General features: G+C 32.3%; 1 protein-coding gene across 1 annotated transcript in view; it reads right to left on the bottom strand.

The window, feature by feature from the left end:
- LOC129222727 (Na(+)/citrate cotransporter-like) overlaps positions 1-17,270 on the bottom strand; it is a 77,704-nt gene that overhangs the window by 33,135 nt on the left and 27,299 nt on the right. The window contains exons 2-4 of the mRNA XM_054857262.1: positions 15,202-15,351; positions 8,510-8,625; positions 4,182-4,342 (exon numbers count right to left, since the gene is read on the bottom strand). Of these exons, the coding sequence (XP_054713237.1) occupies positions 4,182-4,342; positions 8,510-8,625; positions 15,202-15,351 (427 nt within the window). The remainder of the gene's footprint in view (positions 1-4,181; positions 4,343-8,509; positions 8,626-15,201; positions 15,352-17,270) is intronic.

Genomic DNA, 17,270 nt, shown 5'->3' on the forward strand with positions numbered 1-17,270 from the left:
ACGTAGCAGTATGACATCAAATTTTATTTTCCATGATACAAGGGAGCCAGACCCCTTGTTTATTTTCAGCCATAGTTAAAGTTGTGAGATTTTTGTCGAAAAACAAAAAGATAGATTTTACTTTAAAAACTTAGTATGGCTATTCTGACTTCTCACCTCCGTGAACTTGAATTTCAGGGATGTAAACTAATGTAAAAAAAAGGAGTGCACATGTTTTCATATGTTTAACATATGCAGATTGTAGCAACGAAGAAAAAAAAATTTCCTGAAAAATGTGTCTAATAGGCCTATCTTAATGGAAAATTCCTCACCTACGTGAATCTCACCTCCGTGACAGACCTTATCAATGTCATTATTTCTGAGGTGAAAATTAATGATAAAGGGGAAATACATCAATAATAGGCATTCTATCAAAATTAGAAATTGCCAGTATATCCTCAAAATTACTAAGTACTATTTTTTAACATACATTTGAAACTACTAATTAAGCCGTACTTTAATTAAGAGAGCTTAATATTATATACCCACTAATCATTAAAATAGCTGATTGTTTGCACAATTAACAAAATTACTACTTTGATATTAACTTAGCCTCGATTTTTAATTATTAAAAGTTTCTTTTCCGAGAACAAGGTATTTTTTAATTTTTTTTATTTATGAGTAAAATAATTGGAACTTAGCTAGGCCATTGTTTATGGCCACACTAAACTTACATAAAATTGAAATTTCTGAGTCTTTTAATATTGCAATACATTTGCGAATTTAAATATGCATTACATTTAAATATAGCTACAATATATAGTGGCATATTAATAGATGACGGGGGGGGAGGAGACTGTAGCCCCTCCCATTCTCCTATTTGGTCAAAACTTAAAACAGATTAAGTTGTGGTCTGAAATGGAATGGAAAGGCTTGGAGGAAACAGTTTCGTTCTGTTATCTTTTTTTTTTTCTTTGAAATCTTAAAGTTATAATTTTCAAATTAAACAAGCCATATATGTTACACTTCTATTTAAGAGGGCTATAGCCCTCCCCCTTCCTCCATGAGGTAAGAAATACCTCTAAACAAAACCGAAATTTCAAAGATTTCAAATACTTAAATAATTTTCTGAATTTATATATGCATTGTATTTAAATAAATATATACACTGTAGCATATTAATGGTGAATTGAGGGGGGGAGGGATAAAAGAGCTGTAGCTCCTTCTTCCATTCGGTCAAAACTTACAACAGATTACAATGTGATTTGCGATAGCATGGAAAGACTTGGAGGAAATAGCTTCGTCTTGATTCTATCAAGGTTTTTTAACCTGAAGTTATCAGTTTCAAATTAACACAGTCATATATTTTACGTCTTTCTCAGGCTAACAGGGCTATAGTCCCCGCCCCTCCCAATGAGGTCAGAACTCGCACTGGATAAACCGAATTTTCGGAGATTTTACATACTGCTATGCTTTTACAAAGAGAGCTTAAAACTGTTTTTAGGCCTCTAATTTCGGAAAACTTTTTGAGTGAGCCCCCACTTCCCCCTAATGTCATCAAAGATTACTTAAAATTGCATTTTTAATACACTATTTTTGAATATTTCTGGAGAAAATTTTCTAGCTTTATTTTTTCCTACTAACATAATCTTCACCCCTTATTTGGACAAACATAAAATGAAATTTTATTTTGGCGTTTCAATATCAAACTACTTTTTTGTGATACTACACCTATCTTTATTTATCGTCGCCTAAGTGGGCTTTAAAATATGTTTTTAGGACGGTAGCCTCCCGAATCTCCTTCCCCTAACAATACCATTAAAAAAAGCTTAATCTTGCTTTTCTAGCTTTATTGTCGAAATGTTGTAGGGAAAGTCCTTAAACACTGTCCTTAACGTGACTAAAAAAAGATTCATCTATAGGCCTTCAAGCTTGAAACATTTCCTTTGGAGACAACCTATTCCATTAAAATATAAATCAAAATTGTGTTTTCAGAATTTCAATTTCAAAACATTTCAGAAGACAGCCTCCGAATCCCAACCCGTCTTCTAGCATCGTCCAAGAGAGCCTGAAATGCGTTTTAAAGACTTCGATTTCGAAAAGTTCTGGAGAAGATCTCCGAACACTCATTCTTTTCCTAATATTACTATAAAAGATAGGGGAAATTGGGCCTTTAAACTTCAATTTCCAAATTTAGCCGAAGCAGATACCCAAATTCTTCTCCACACGCTAAACGTCTTTAAACACAGACAAATTTTTGCGCTTCTAAGACTTCAACTTTTATAAATTTCCGGAGGTTCCCCCGTGCACCTCCCCCGTAGCTTTAAATTTCGTTTTAGAAAATTCCTCGGGAGAATTCCCAAATATTTCTTCTTCTTCTTGAAATACTTCTTGAAAGAGATTTCAGGAGGGAGTGACGCCGATAGAGTCAAGAGGAGGCAGGAAGTCCCCATTCTTCTATCTTTCCCAAACCTAAACCTTAAGTCACATCTTTAGGATCTCAATTGGGAAAAAACTCGGAATAAAGACCTGACATCACTTTTGTGACGTTAGGAGGTCGTTGACGAAGAAAGCGTATCGTTGAGTTTTTTTCGAACTTCAGGGTCAAAAAACTTGTGAACTTTTTCCATTTCCCAAACGAAACGTCACCTTTTGAAGAATTAGTTGCTAAAATAGTTTCATGAAAAGCCTCCAAAACGTCCCAGTTTCTAAACTTAACCAAACATCGACTAAAATTTTCGTCTTTCATACTTCACTGACAAAACTTTCCAGATAGTGCCTCCGAAAACCTCTTCATTTCCCAAACGTCACCAGTTACAACCTGAATTGGAGTGTTCAATGTCGAAAGACATCCAGAGGAGAGCGGCCTAGTAACAAAAATTCACCAGAAGTTACATAAAACTCCTTCTTAATGAAACTAATTTTGAAATTTTTTTAAAAGTAAATCACCAAAGAATTTCTCTCCTAACGTCCCCAAAGATAGTCTATAATTGTGTTTTCCCGAGTTCTATAGCGAAAAACCTTTGCAGAGAGAGCCCCTGGACCTTCCCTGTCACCTTAACGTTATCACATATAGCATAAAAATGCGTTTTTAACCTTTTATTTGTGCGAATTTCTGGAAAGAGCATTCAATCCCCTAATATCGCTAGTGAAAACCTGAAATGGACTATAGTACGGAAAAATACTCGGGAAGGAAGCTCAACCCCATCTCACCTAAGTTTACCACCAAAACGTTCCGAAAATTGCGTTTTTGACATCAATTTTTCAAATTTCTACGAGAGGGTTCTGACCCCCTTCACGCATCCTCTTCTTTTTGCTGACTTTCTCCTGCAATAGCTGGGGGGTATAGTGTTTATACCCTAACTTTTGTCTTTCCTTTTTCGATAGGGAGCCGCCATGTTTGCACACCTCTTTCTGTTATGCAAAAGTATTTTTATCTACCAGTGTGATAATCTACTCAGCTTTATATGAGTTTTTTTGCCTGAGCACGGTTTTAGCTACTCCAGACTCATGAGCATTAAGCTAGAGCGCAGCTGCAATCTCTGGATGCTATAACTGACCTTTCTGATGTTTGCTTGCAACTCCGTCTTAGCTCTGGCCATGGGGTGGTAATTTGTAGCTTTATATCCAACTGAGGTGCATATAGTGTTTTCAGACCTTTAACATGTTCGCGAAAATGTTTATATTATTTAGTATACTATGTAAGTTTATTTCAAGTGAAATGCCGTATTTAAAGTCGTAAATTTTTCGGGAGAGAGAGCCCTTGTAGACAAAATTTCATATTGTTTGAACAGTTTTGTCTGTCCCTCTAAGAACGATGCCCCCTCATGGCCCGATTAAGGTATCTTAGGCCCAAGGAACAGTTTTTCAGAGGCACACCTGTAGCTAAACCATACAATTTTGGTCATTGATTGGTTAAATTTTTTTAGTCAATCCATTTCAAATTCGCCAACACTGTGAGCAATAACAGATTGAATCTGGATTTTTTTTTTCAACTTTACATGGTTTAATAGTGAATGGTCAAGAGCTTCAAAAAAGCTATTACGACCTCCATTATGACGCCTTAAAAAGAAATTGTGTTATCTGATAAAAAGAAGGAACAGCAATTTTCTATAAGTTTATGTAAGCGGTTAGTATAAGAAGAAAAGATAGTAGAAACTTGGCATGAAAATATTAAGGACTCAGAACTTTTATAGACTTACAACTGACTGGTATTTCATTTTTCAGTGGCTCTTTTTCGTTTTCTTCTTTCTCGAGCTCGTTTAGAACTGCATCAACAATAGGAACCATCATCGCAGTAGTTGCTGTATTACTGATCCACATTGAGAGAAACATGGTGGTAAGCATGAAACCCAGCATGAGCCTAAAAAGGGAAACGAAGACATTTTTTTTATACAGTCGAAATCACTTATAACGAGCCCTGATTTAACGAAAACTCCGTTTTAACGAGGAAATCAGAAATATTTGGTTGGCACACTGTTAAAAATTCAGGAAGATTTTCTGGTAATTGTTACTGTAAAATGGCATCGCTAACGCATCGCTGATTTTTACGGTAATTTATACCGGAGAAATAAGCGATCCCAGTGCCAATTGGTTGCTGTGGCCTACCGAGGAAACCATAAAATTTTACAGTAACATTTGATTTTTACGGTAATAGTTACTGGCAACATGGATGCCAGTAACAATTACCGTAAATTTTCCGGAAAATTTTTAACAGTGTACAATGTTAAGTCGATGGAAGTAAAACTCGCTTTTAACGAGCAAAACCCGCTTAAAACGAGCAATACTTGTAATTCATTAGATTTCTATTGATTTCTAGCAAAATAACGAATCTTAAACTCTTAAAACAAATCATGACAGCAGTTTTTTGAATTTGTAGTAAGAGAAGCATTGAAAAATTATATTTGTTGACGTCAATGCTATCACTTCCAATATACTTATTTCCGATTACATTGTAGCTCAAATTCAAGCTGATGCAAATAAAAAATTCAATGAAAGCGACGACGATAGCAAAAATTGTGAAGAGTTGGAAGCTGAACTACTAATGTCATTTGATATGCAGAGAAAGTTCAACCGTTTTAGTCCTGGGTGAAAATGACGATGTTTTGGTCAATGAATATTCCTTGGAAGACATCAATAGCGCAAGAAAGAAGCAATAAGACAGTTCATTAGCATTAACCAACTTCATTGCCACTATAGAGGAATTGAAAACAATCAAAGCAAGTATGTGATATTTTTAATGATTTTTTCACAAACCCGGTTTTTACGAGCACTCGGTAATAACGAGCAAATATTGTGGTCCCTTCTCCCTCGTTATGAGCGTGTTCGACTATATATATATATATATATATATATATATATATATATATATATATATATATATATATATATATATATATATATATATATATATATATATTTTGAATTTTAAAATTTGATTTTTATATTTGATTTAAAATTTCTGGAAGACTTTTCATTAAAGCAATAATTTTACTTTACTGTACAGATCATTTCTTTTCTTCATAATTTGTTTATAATAATTTCCCAAACTACACTAAATATGTACTTGCAACAACAAAAAGTAGGACTAATATTACAAAACATGCCCATTGATGATTTATTAAACATTAACCGTTTATGAGTTAAATCAAAGTTGATTCCAAGCAAGAGCTACTTTACGTATGATCTTCAAGCTGTGTTTTCCAAGTCTGCAAGCAGCGACGCTAATCTCATTTAATTGATTGCCGAACAATCAGAAGACAGAACAAAAGTTTTCAATTACATGTCTTCATCATTTTTTAAGCTGCAGGGCTGTCATCATAAACGTTAAAAGAAAATCATCAATTTCGAATAAGAAATAGCAACATTATTTATTCTCCTGTTACTTAATTTTTATAATTTTCTTTATATAGCCTGTCATTACCTTCATTATATATTCACAAACTTCGTCTGAAACAATAAATGCCTTCTTTATTTTTAACTTCTTCACCTTCTCTCTCTCCTTTTGAATATTTCTCTCAGATCGTCATTCATTTGACGTACAATGAGCTTTAGCAAATACGATAAAATGTCGGCATGTGTGCACAGATACCAGTGCAAGCAATAATTTTTGCAACACAGCTAAAATGATACTTAACCACATTTGCATTGTAGGTGATGAGTGAAGCGCACGACTAACTCCAACTCGTTTATTTACATAATTAAAGAACAGTATTTCATCACTTCATGATACAGAATTTTCAGAAACGCCTGAGAGCATTTCTCTACTGAGTTGAAATCGAATCGAAGAACAGGAAAAAAAAAAAAGAAACCTCCCCCCCCCAAAAAAAATGTTTTTTTACTAAAGGAAGTTCTTAATATTAATAGGTGGAACGTGTAAAAGAGAATTTCTAGTCTGAGTTATTGAAGATTCAAACATGAAATTGCTGGTGGAACATTTAATTAATCAGGAATACTAAACGCGGTCGGTTTTGTTTATGGAAATTCGGAGTCGTGTTCAAGTGACGCATTTGTAAGCCACAGAAGTGTCAAAGTCTTTAAAAGGTCCATACATCGATAACGGATACCTATCGTAAATTCAAGTACAGTAAAACCTGTAGTTTGACCATTTGCGATGCACTACTTTCGTGGTCAACTTCAACAGGTGGTCAACCGATAGAGTTTGAATTATATGTTATAGATCTAACTCTGTGCCTGAAAATAGCGGTCAACTTAGACAGGAGGTCAACTTACAGGGGTAGTCAACTTTACAGGTTTTACTGTATCAAAAAATATAATTGAGGCAGTGAGAAGCAAAGAGATATAAGTGGACTATTTAAAGTTTTCAGTAAAACGCGTTTGAAGATCAGATCTTAGGTAGGCTTTCATTGAAATTCTCTTCTAAATCATGCTGTATAGCAGCACCTACCAGAGTTACTTGCCCCATAAGAGAAGAGGTTCTCTTAACATCTGCGCTAGTTATCTCGAATTTTTTAGTTTTGACACTTACATCTCTTTGCTTCTCACTGCCTCAATGGGGTCGTTTCCAAAATTTCAAAAATATTTTTTTCTAAAAGGAACATGTTTAAAAACATAGGATCTTTTTAAATAATTTCTTTAAGTTTAATGTTAAAAAAAAAAAAAACTTAAATCGGTGCTCTTTCATCGTTTAACGTTTCTGCCGATGACATCACAAATGATGAAATGCCATTCACTGTTGCCATTCAGAAGAGCACAATATTTAATTTGCATCTTTACTCACCTGTTTTGGCAACGATATGGTTGGTAGCAAGCGTAGAGTGCAATTTTAATTCGCTGCTTGATTATCATAACGTGGAAACGTAGTAGAAAGATGAGCCAAATTGCATCGTTTGTGACGTCATAAAGACCACGCCTTGTTTGAAAAATCGAACATTTAAAAAAATTAATTTAAAAAATTACTGTTGGGAAAATGAAAGTATTTTCTGGGTCCATGTAATTTTTTTTTGCTCATTCTATCCATTTCAATGACTAAAAGTAATATTTTTGACTGAAGGCAACCACCCCATTGTTCGATGGGTTTTTAAAAAGTATTACAGTGCACAGCTTTATCTTCCTCCAGTTTAAATACAATAAGGGACAACTAAAAATGAGGTTATTAATTCGTAGCGCGTTATTTCAAGTTCATTTACTTTGATTGGGTGAATCTGTTAGGGAGATATGTTTGTAAATCGATAGAGGGCGATCTTGAGACAGTTTGTGCATTTGTTTAACCATATTGGTCCGATGAAACAGGATGAGCCAAGGCCGCCGAGAGCCAAAACGGGCCCCTTGTCAGTTTGGCGGTCGCGTCCCCTCCCCACGAAAATTTTTATGACTAATACAACTGCTATTCCGTGTCAGGTCCCTAGTTTTCCGACTAGGTTGACATGGCGAAACAGCGACCTTGGACTGAAAAGCAATTTGTGGACAGGAAATCAGTAATTCTCAAATGGATATTTAAGGCTTTTTAAGGCATTTTGCTGATTAAACTGTTTGCAATTAAAAATGGTTAACTATTAACTTCATTGTCTTAGTACTGTAATTTGTATAATTTACGGCAAGTTACACAAACTTTAAGATCCTTTATGCACCATAGCCGTAGATATTATTGATATTTTAAATATAATTTGTAAAATAATATAGTATGATAAAATTTTGAAAAAGAAAAACTACAGAATAGGATAAACAACATTGAGAGGAAAAAACTCTATATTCATATTATAAAAATTGGGCTAAAAAGTAAAAAATAAAGTCATTTTCTGAAGAATGCCAAGATTGTTTTTTAACGTAGTTTTTTTTTAACACGATTAAAACGTATTTTGTCAAATAGTATACAAAACAATAAGAAACAAGACAAGCATCAATAAATATTCAAGTAAACATGTAAAACAACTTCATCACATTCTGAGTATCCAGTCAAATGCAAAAAAAAAGAGTTTTCAACTCTTATCCCTATTAAAAAGTTGTAGAATGGAAAAGAATGTATCAATGATAATGTATACTGAAGAATTTATTGAAAGAAATTACTTACCACCTTGCGCCAGTTCCTATGCATAGAAGCACTTTTAGAGCTATTCTTTTATGAAGGTTACAATGTTCTACTGCTACTGCCAACATGAGACTTCCAACATACATCATGATGGTATCCTGTAAACAAAATAAATATTGCTTAGGCCAAACATTCGGGCAGAAATATATTTTGAGTTTGATATTTTTCCGATGTCGACATTGAACCACAAAATAAAAACTGATGTTTTGTTTATGAAAATGCTGTTGTGATAAAATCTACATCTTTAATCAATGACTTCAACATTCACTGGACAAAGTTTTCTGTAGTTAGTTATCTAAATTAAGCTTCTATTGAAGAAAAGTCAACAATCCTTATTTATTTCAGAATACTATTAACTAGAATAATGAGGTTGCTGTAGGTTTTTCTCAATAAATCATTGATTTAAGTACAGATTATAATTTTACCTTAAATATGTGCCATACTCTTTGCAATACTTTCCAACCAGTATAAATATAAATGCTTTAAAAAAATATTTGTGCAATTTTTCTTTGTGTTTCAAATGTAAATGAATCTACATATTAGCACATTATTTATTCTTACGTTTTTTCCCTGTTATATCTATGCGTCATTTCTCTAGCTAATTCCAGTTAATTATGAGAGACGTCGAAGTTTTCGAAATATCGGTGTTTTAGAGTCGCTGTTTTTTTCTAAAATCAATGTTTTGCTTTCGATATTGAGTTTTTATAACTGAACGAAAAACACTCTTAAAAATGTGAAATGTGTTTGCAGTTATGATGTCAACTCCATTATAAATCAGTTATTTTGACGTCTATCACACTGGAAAGAGTTCTCTATAGATAACTGTCGATAGAAGTATGTACACTTATGTAGCAGACAAGTTAACAATTCTTTTTCCCAGCATGCTGCTAACTAAATCATTGAGTGTTACAAGTGCGACATCTGTGACAAAATAACGATGGTGTCAAAACATTGACCTAAAAATATTGATGTTTTGAAACATAGATATAATTTTTGAATTAATTTTTCGTTTTAGTATATTTTTATCAGTTCTACATAGTTCAATTGGATGTAAGTATGCTAGCGCAATTATTTGTTGTTATATTTCCTTTTCTTTTCTTTCTTTTTTCCTTCTTTCTTCTTCCTTTTTTTTTCTTTTATTTTTTCGTTCTTTGTGTGTTTGTGAGTGTGTGTTAACTATTTTGAATTTTTTTTCACTTTTTTCTAATAGATTCGCATCAATTTTGTTAAATAACTCTCTTTCAGTTTTTGTATCATTCGGGTGGAAAATAAAAGATGTTACGAAATGTTTCATATAAACTTTTATTGTTGTGGCAATTTTTGCATTTTAAATCCATACAGGAGTTGTTTATTCCTTTGTATTACTCAATTTGAAAAATTAATTATTAACTATATTATTATTAATGACTTTTCTTTCGAAGTTCAAAAACCTTAGTTATTAATTAATAAACACAGGTACTTAAGCTCCATCATTAAAACAGCTATTCGAGATATACATTAAAAAGTTCGGTGTTCAAAACACCGATGTTATTCCAGTCGATATATCGATACTATCGATATTTTGAAACATCGATATTTTCCATCGATCGCGCACCACCACTGCAAACTATATTTGTTATTTAGGAAAAATAACTAAAATAATATTTGAACACTTCAGATAGATAAACCTGGAAAATATCAGAACTAAGAAGAACGAAAAAACGAAAGAACTTAAGATAGTTAATCCCTCTCTTTTTCATGCTTCAAATAAAAAATTACTGAAGCTAACCAAATTTTCTATTTACTTTTTAAACATGTTATCGTGCATCTAACTAAAAGTTTTCTTAGTTTTGCATCTTATTTTCAAGCTTTACCCGTCATTGTCTAAGTTTTATGATTAATATAATGTCGGTTTATCCAGCAGACTATGTTTCTGCTGCTTTGCAGATTGATTTTGAAAAATTCTGCTGTTGGGCTCACCATCTACCCCCCTCTCCTTCCCGCGCTGGAATAATTGGAAATGACGGTCCTTCCAGTAAGCACACAGAATCGTATCATAAATCTACCACGTGTAGTCAAAATACTAATAAATTTCCATTTAATCATCAAAAGAATGTTATCGTGTCAATTTGATAAGTAAGTGCAGGAAGTATGAAAAGAATGAACTCGCTTGTTCCCCGCTAAACTTAAGAAGAGCTTTCCTATTTCGGTGACAGTTTTCTTCACCACAAAATAAATCATGTGCTGTTCTTTTTTTTTTATCGCTATCTTTAGACGAATACTTACTCAAATCAGAACTTGATGTTTAAAAGTATATTAACCAGTGAAAATAGTTAAGTTTAAAATTATTAATGTGTGCTTTCAACAAGGTGGCTACAACCCAAGGGCAATCGTGACTTCATAATATTTTGTATGGGGTGTAGACACCATGCTCAACCCCAAACTGCAATTGCTCAACTGAACAGCAATTCGTAGAAATTTTAATGAGTCCGAATTCGAAATTTTACTTTATTCAAAGTAAATGACAACTTGAAGTAATTTTTGCGATAAAATTTTCTTTTGAGTTGTCCTTGCAACGACGCCTACAGCGTGAAATCGCCTTGTTTGCTGAGTTTTGGGATGTTTTTTGGAATTCGCTGTAATTTAAAGTCATTTTTTTTAAATAAAAGTTTATCTTGTTGTGAATTGGGCATGTTCATCAGAAGCAGAAATGCAAAACAATACTGCACGAGGTTTCGCACGTAATGGTAACACTATTTCACATTTTATTCAAAATCGTTTTTAGTGGAGTCGCTCAAATGGACTAAAACTTCACTTTAGGTTAAAATGAATGGTAATTTGAATTCTGAAATTTTGAATTCAAATTGTGTTTTTCGCAATCACGAGTTGCGACAGGATCCTACACATTAGTTACTGCCCTTCTCACTTGTTTCTAGAAACGGCTTCTGTCCCTCCTCTTGGGCGGTTAAATGTATACAGTTGTGTAAGTGTATGTGTAGGCTTTTGTAAGTGTATGTGTAGGCTTTTGTGTGTGCGTAGACCTGTGTGAATGCACGTAGGCGTGTGTGTAGGTGCGTAAAAGTGCGTGTGTGTATGTGTGTGACTGTGTACGTGTATGAGCGTGCGTGTGTGTCGGACATGGAAGCCACCTACCAGGAGAAGCGGCTACAGGGAGGAGTCGCGCCTGCAGAGGACGGTGCGGTTGAAAAAAGAACCAAACATCAAGGACGGTCAAGTGAAAACAATTAGCAATCGTGATTGCTCAAAAAGTCTAAGAATTAGAATAGTAAACAGCATGGCTTCTTCACCACGCACTTCAATTGGGTTATGTCAATAAATTCTTGAGGAAGGATTTCTTTTTTTCTTTTTTTTTAATGGAATGTAATTGAACCCGACTTTTCACTTTCAAAGCCATTCAAGTTCGTTTACTTTCTAGCGCACGGCATCGCGCACTCATGTTTATGGTATCAGCAAAACGTCAAACTTGATGACATTAAGGGTTTTTGACTGTTTGGGAGCAAAGATAATTCTCTAGTCAAAATTTACGGAAAAAAGCTAAAGCGGGATATGAAACTTTTTGTGTTTCAAATTTTAAACATACTCTTTTTTTTTTGAACAAGAAAATAAATAAATCAACATTAAATTTAAAAGTAAGTATAAATATAATTGCAAAACAATTATTAAAAATTTAATAATGATAACGAGAAAAATAACAAAAATATGAATAAAATAAGTTCAAATTAAATGAACCATTTAAAAGTAGTGACTAACCCGTGAATCTAGTCTTACTAACGCGGTAACTTCAAGGAAAAAGAGGAGTCAATGGGTAATGAACGAAAAAAGTTCGCTTAAAATGTTTTTCGTGTGACAGACGCTTTAATCAATTAAGATAATTTCAAAAGGTGAATTTTGAAATACACGAGGTAACTAATCTTTGCTCACCACTTCAGCTACCAAACAATTTTGTTTCAAATAACTTAATATTTTCGCTGAATTTAAAATGCTCTAAAATTTTGAATTACATGATATTAGGATAAGCAAAATCTCGTGAAAGGACATGCTGTTATAATCAGGGTAAATTGCCTAGGGACAATTCCATTATGACGGGTGTGACATTCAGACACTATTTTTACTGGTTAAACAAACATTTTGAGCACTAAATTAATTAACAAACACTAACAAAGTATTTTAATCATTTTAACTATGCATTTGCCTGAATAACTGAGTTGAAGCAAAACTGCGGGACTTTTCAATTTTTTTAAAGAAATTTTTAAAATCTTGTGACGGGTGTGACATTTGCGAGACACGAGTTTTCACCTGCACTCATATTTCTAGAAAGTCCTGTGAATGTTTTAAAGTTGCATGACTATAGCATTTTTTCCTAATAAAAGACATTCAAGTGAAACTTAATACATAATATTTATGGTGAATTTATTTATTTTTTACTAAACAGCAATTTCTAAAATAATAGTGATCAATACAGATGACATACTTGACAATAGTGAATGTAAATTTAATTTCATAAGAAAAAATAGCTAGTACTGCGTTTACATTTAGTTTAGCACTTCGTTAATAGCCGCTAACGAAATTAGGTCAAGTGTAGCCTTTTTTTTTGTGGTAATTACGAACAATTACTTTTTTAAATATCACCTTTTATGGGGAAAAATAAACAGCGTCATCCATTAGCTTGCATATCTTTACTACTTATTTTTTCTTTTTAAAGTTAAAACTAAAACAGTAACATAATACTGATAATGTACTGCTTTGTACTACATTTCCTTGGGTGGTTAGTGAAAAGAAAAATAAAAGCTGTATCATGTGTTAATATAACCTGACTGGGAGTAAGATATAGCATTTGAGTTGCAGTGATAGTTATATTTTACAATGTAACCTTTGCAGTCTGTTCAGCTTAAACATTATCAGAAGCTGCTTTCCCAAAAGTTGTCACTTCTCTGAACTTCATTTCTTCATTAATTCTAACTTGCAGACGATATTCACTCAGACTACAGTGTTTGCTTCAATATACAGATCAATTCCTGTCATCTTCACTGAACAATTAAATAAATGAAAAGCAGTTTGATTTGACTTAGCTCGTTTTGACAACGTTGACTGCATTTAGCCCTCCACAAATACGACTACACAGCGTACGTTCTTGACAAAATGGTGAAAGTAATCTAATTTCATGTCAGTTGAAAATCCCCTCTTAGAAAAAAGCACTAGTTTGATTGTTGTACATTTTTTTTGATTGAGCTCTACAGAAATCGGAACATTTTTTTCGCTTTTCATAGCAAAGGCAATTCTATTTTCAGATCAGTTATGCTAGCATTTTAAAATGCCCCATGGAGCATATTTGTCATGATGCAGTAATTTACTTCCATAAGGGAGCACATTGTATTTTTTTCAACCATGCACACTTTGTAAATGTGATAATTTGTTAATAAGACTTTAAATTGCATCCTGAGAACTTGTGCCATAATTTTGGGCAAAGTTTACTTGTTGTATAATTCTAGTGTCTCCGATATTACTTTTTATCTCATGAAAAAAAAATTGTCTGAGGTATTTTAAAAAGGCAGAGCAGTTACGGAAATGTGCAACTGCTTATTTACTTCCTTTAAAGCTATTTTACTCCTTTGAAATGTTTCAAGAATTAAATGAAAATAACTCACTTAACACAAAAATTTTTGAAATAAAAATAGTTCAAATCTGTCATTTTATAAGATTTTTAGGTATTTGTTTTAACTACAATGCTAATTTGTTAAGAAATGAAATGGTTTGATCTCCTATTTCATTTGGACAGTTTTTAAAAAATATTTTAAATGCTGTTACACCTCTCTTAATGATTTTGTCAAACTCGTCACAAACGTTTGTCACACCCGTCACACCAAATTTTCCCAGAGAATAAACATTTGATCAAATTTAAACATTGTACTCTTATCAGACCTGCAAACATTATAACTTTGGAAATTTTCATGTTTTTCTATGGAAGAATATATTTCCTGTGGTAACGTAAGCATCTTTTTTGTGACGGCTGTGGTAGCGAGACCTTATAATTTTATTTATACTAAAAAACCTGTTAAATATTTTATTATGAAAAATTAAGTATTCCACAGGATAGACAAATGTTACAAATAATAGTATACACACACACATACGAAATTCTCCTGTTTTAAATACTAATCCTAGGCGAATGAAAATACTATGTTTTTCCAAAATACAAGTTTTTTATATTACGTTAACTTTAGGGCAAAAAAAAAAAAATCTAAGAAAAGTTACTTTTATTAAAATTTTCCTTATAATTTCATAAACCTTATGTTATTAGCTTTAATTTGAGATGTATTACTTGTAGCAATAAAACAATTTTTAAATCTCAATCCTTATGTCCACTTTTTTGTGGAATTGCTTCTAGGCTAAATAATGATGAATTTATTGTTTTGTCTTCATTTGACTCAAATTAATAATGTTAATAGCTATAATATTAACAGCGGCTTTTTTTTCTGGTAATAACTTTTTTTTTCTTTTTGGCTTCAAAACTATAATGGGATTGATATACAAACACGAATAATACGGAAAAGGCTGAAAGAAAAAAGCAAATATAGTCTCAACATTAATTTAAAAAAAAGTTAGCATCAAGAAGATTGAAAACACGGCAACATAAGCTACTAACTGTTACAATTGTTTTCCAGAAATTTACTTACTTTCATGTACGGTAAACATGCTTCAGCAGTTGACAAAACACCAAGAAAAGGAAAGGCCACAACTGGTATCAGAGCAGTTACGGATAAGGGCACTGGTTCCAACATGAAATATAGTGCCATCCATAATACTACGTAACCACATCTGGCCTCCTAGAGTGGAAAAAAAAAACTTAATTAAAAACTTTAAAAACAAAGCGTGTAGATATATTTTAATGTTGGAGTTAATTAGAAAAAAATTTCAATAAAAATTGAAAACGTAAGAAAACCGTATTTCTTTTCACTTAGTTCAATATTTATTCTTTAAGTGGGTAAATCACGGGGAGTTAATTACCACACCAGGGATTGATGCCGTATCCTTTGAATTTCTTGTAATTATTGCTATTCTACAGATAATCTCTTAAATAAAAGCCGTTGGGAGCAAAAGTGGTGAGTAATTGAATGATTCAGTAGTTCCTTTAGCACAAAATACTACTGTTGTTCCGTTTAACGAGTACGGTTACTGTTAATCGGCAAGTAGTTGAACCTAGACTTTGCACTACTTTCGCATTCACTAGAATGAGGTTAAAACCAAACTCTGATGGTGTAAATACAAATTATTAAACAATTGATTTTCCCCACTTTTGCTCTCAACGTATATGTTACTGAACTTCCAATGATTTAATTTTAAAAGATATAGGTTCTAGTGGGGGAAGTGGTCAACGGGGTAAAGTGGTCATTCGTCAAATAAATGGCTATAGCTTGGAAATAAATGTTTGAATGAATGTGAAAAAGTTATTATAGAGTAGGGGAGTTTGAAACTACATTTTGAATACAAAATTTTACAACTGGCGAAATTTGATCTGGTAAAATAAATATTTTGTGTGAATATGAAAAATTTTAAAATCTAAACACCTCTTTTAACATTCTTGAGAAATTTTGTTTTTGGAATTATGAACAGATTGACTGCACACTGCACAGGAAGCTTCCTACACGTCTCAAGAACTGTTATTCATTAGTAGTTAGCTGAATCTGTTTTAGATAATTTTTTAGAGCAATTTAAGTAAGATGGGTTAAAGTGGTCATAATATTAAGCTTAGCAAATATTGTTCTTCTAATGTCACTTAATCGTTAAGTATAAGGCAGATATAAGTTAAATACTAATTTCACTTAATGTGTACTGTTTTTACACTATTGGGTTTTAGTTAACGAAAACCCAAAACGACATATTAAACGCAGTATTTTTTAATTATAAGTATTGCTGACTGTTATAAAATATTACTATCATTATGCTGCTGTCTTTATAGTTGAATTTAATAAAAATACTTTTCATAACTTTTGAACCTTTATTAAACTAAATAATTAAACTAAATATCATTAACAAACATACCAGAAACAAATGCGAGTCATAAAATTCGTTTATTCATTGGAGTTCAAAGCTTCATTCAAAACTTTTTACGGCTTCGAAAGTTGATTCATAACTTTTATATTTTTTATAAAATGGTTTCTCATTAATGTCATTAGTATAACTAATTTCAATATTTCAGCAAATTAAAACACTTAGCTCAAATATTTTTTTCTCATTTAACTAAAAGAACAGTTCTAGAAACTCTTTCATTGACTTTTAATCATTTTCTCTTAAATAACCCAATTAAATTCTTAAGTCAATTAATTTTATCTTGAAAATACCCTCATTTGTTTTATGTCGCGATGATTTTATTTGCCTTGGAAAGTTTTTGCTATATTTTGATAAAACTTATTATTATTATTATTTAAATTTATGAATTTTATAATTTTTATTAAGAAAATTTTGAAATTTGAATTCATAAATTTATTTTCAAACTCATTTCAATATAAAGAAAATTGTACTTTCACTTCTGGCCACTTTCGACATTTGTTTCTCTTATATTGCTATAATTAAAGTTACTATAGTGCACTAACTACCAAGAATCACGCAAAGGACAGCACACAGCAGTTACTGAAAAAATTAAAAAAAAAACTTTACACGATATTCTCCAAGCATTAAATGTTATTTTTCGTGCATCTGATTCTAATGTCTGGCAAAAAATTCGTGAAATTAATCAAAAATAGCT

This window comes from Uloborus diversus, chromosome 1 (genome assembly GCF_026930045.1).
Source record: "Uloborus diversus isolate 005 chromosome 1, Udiv.v.3.1, whole genome shotgun sequence".
Lineage (NCBI taxonomy): Eukaryota > Metazoa > Arthropoda > Arachnida > Araneae > Uloboridae > Uloborus > Uloborus diversus.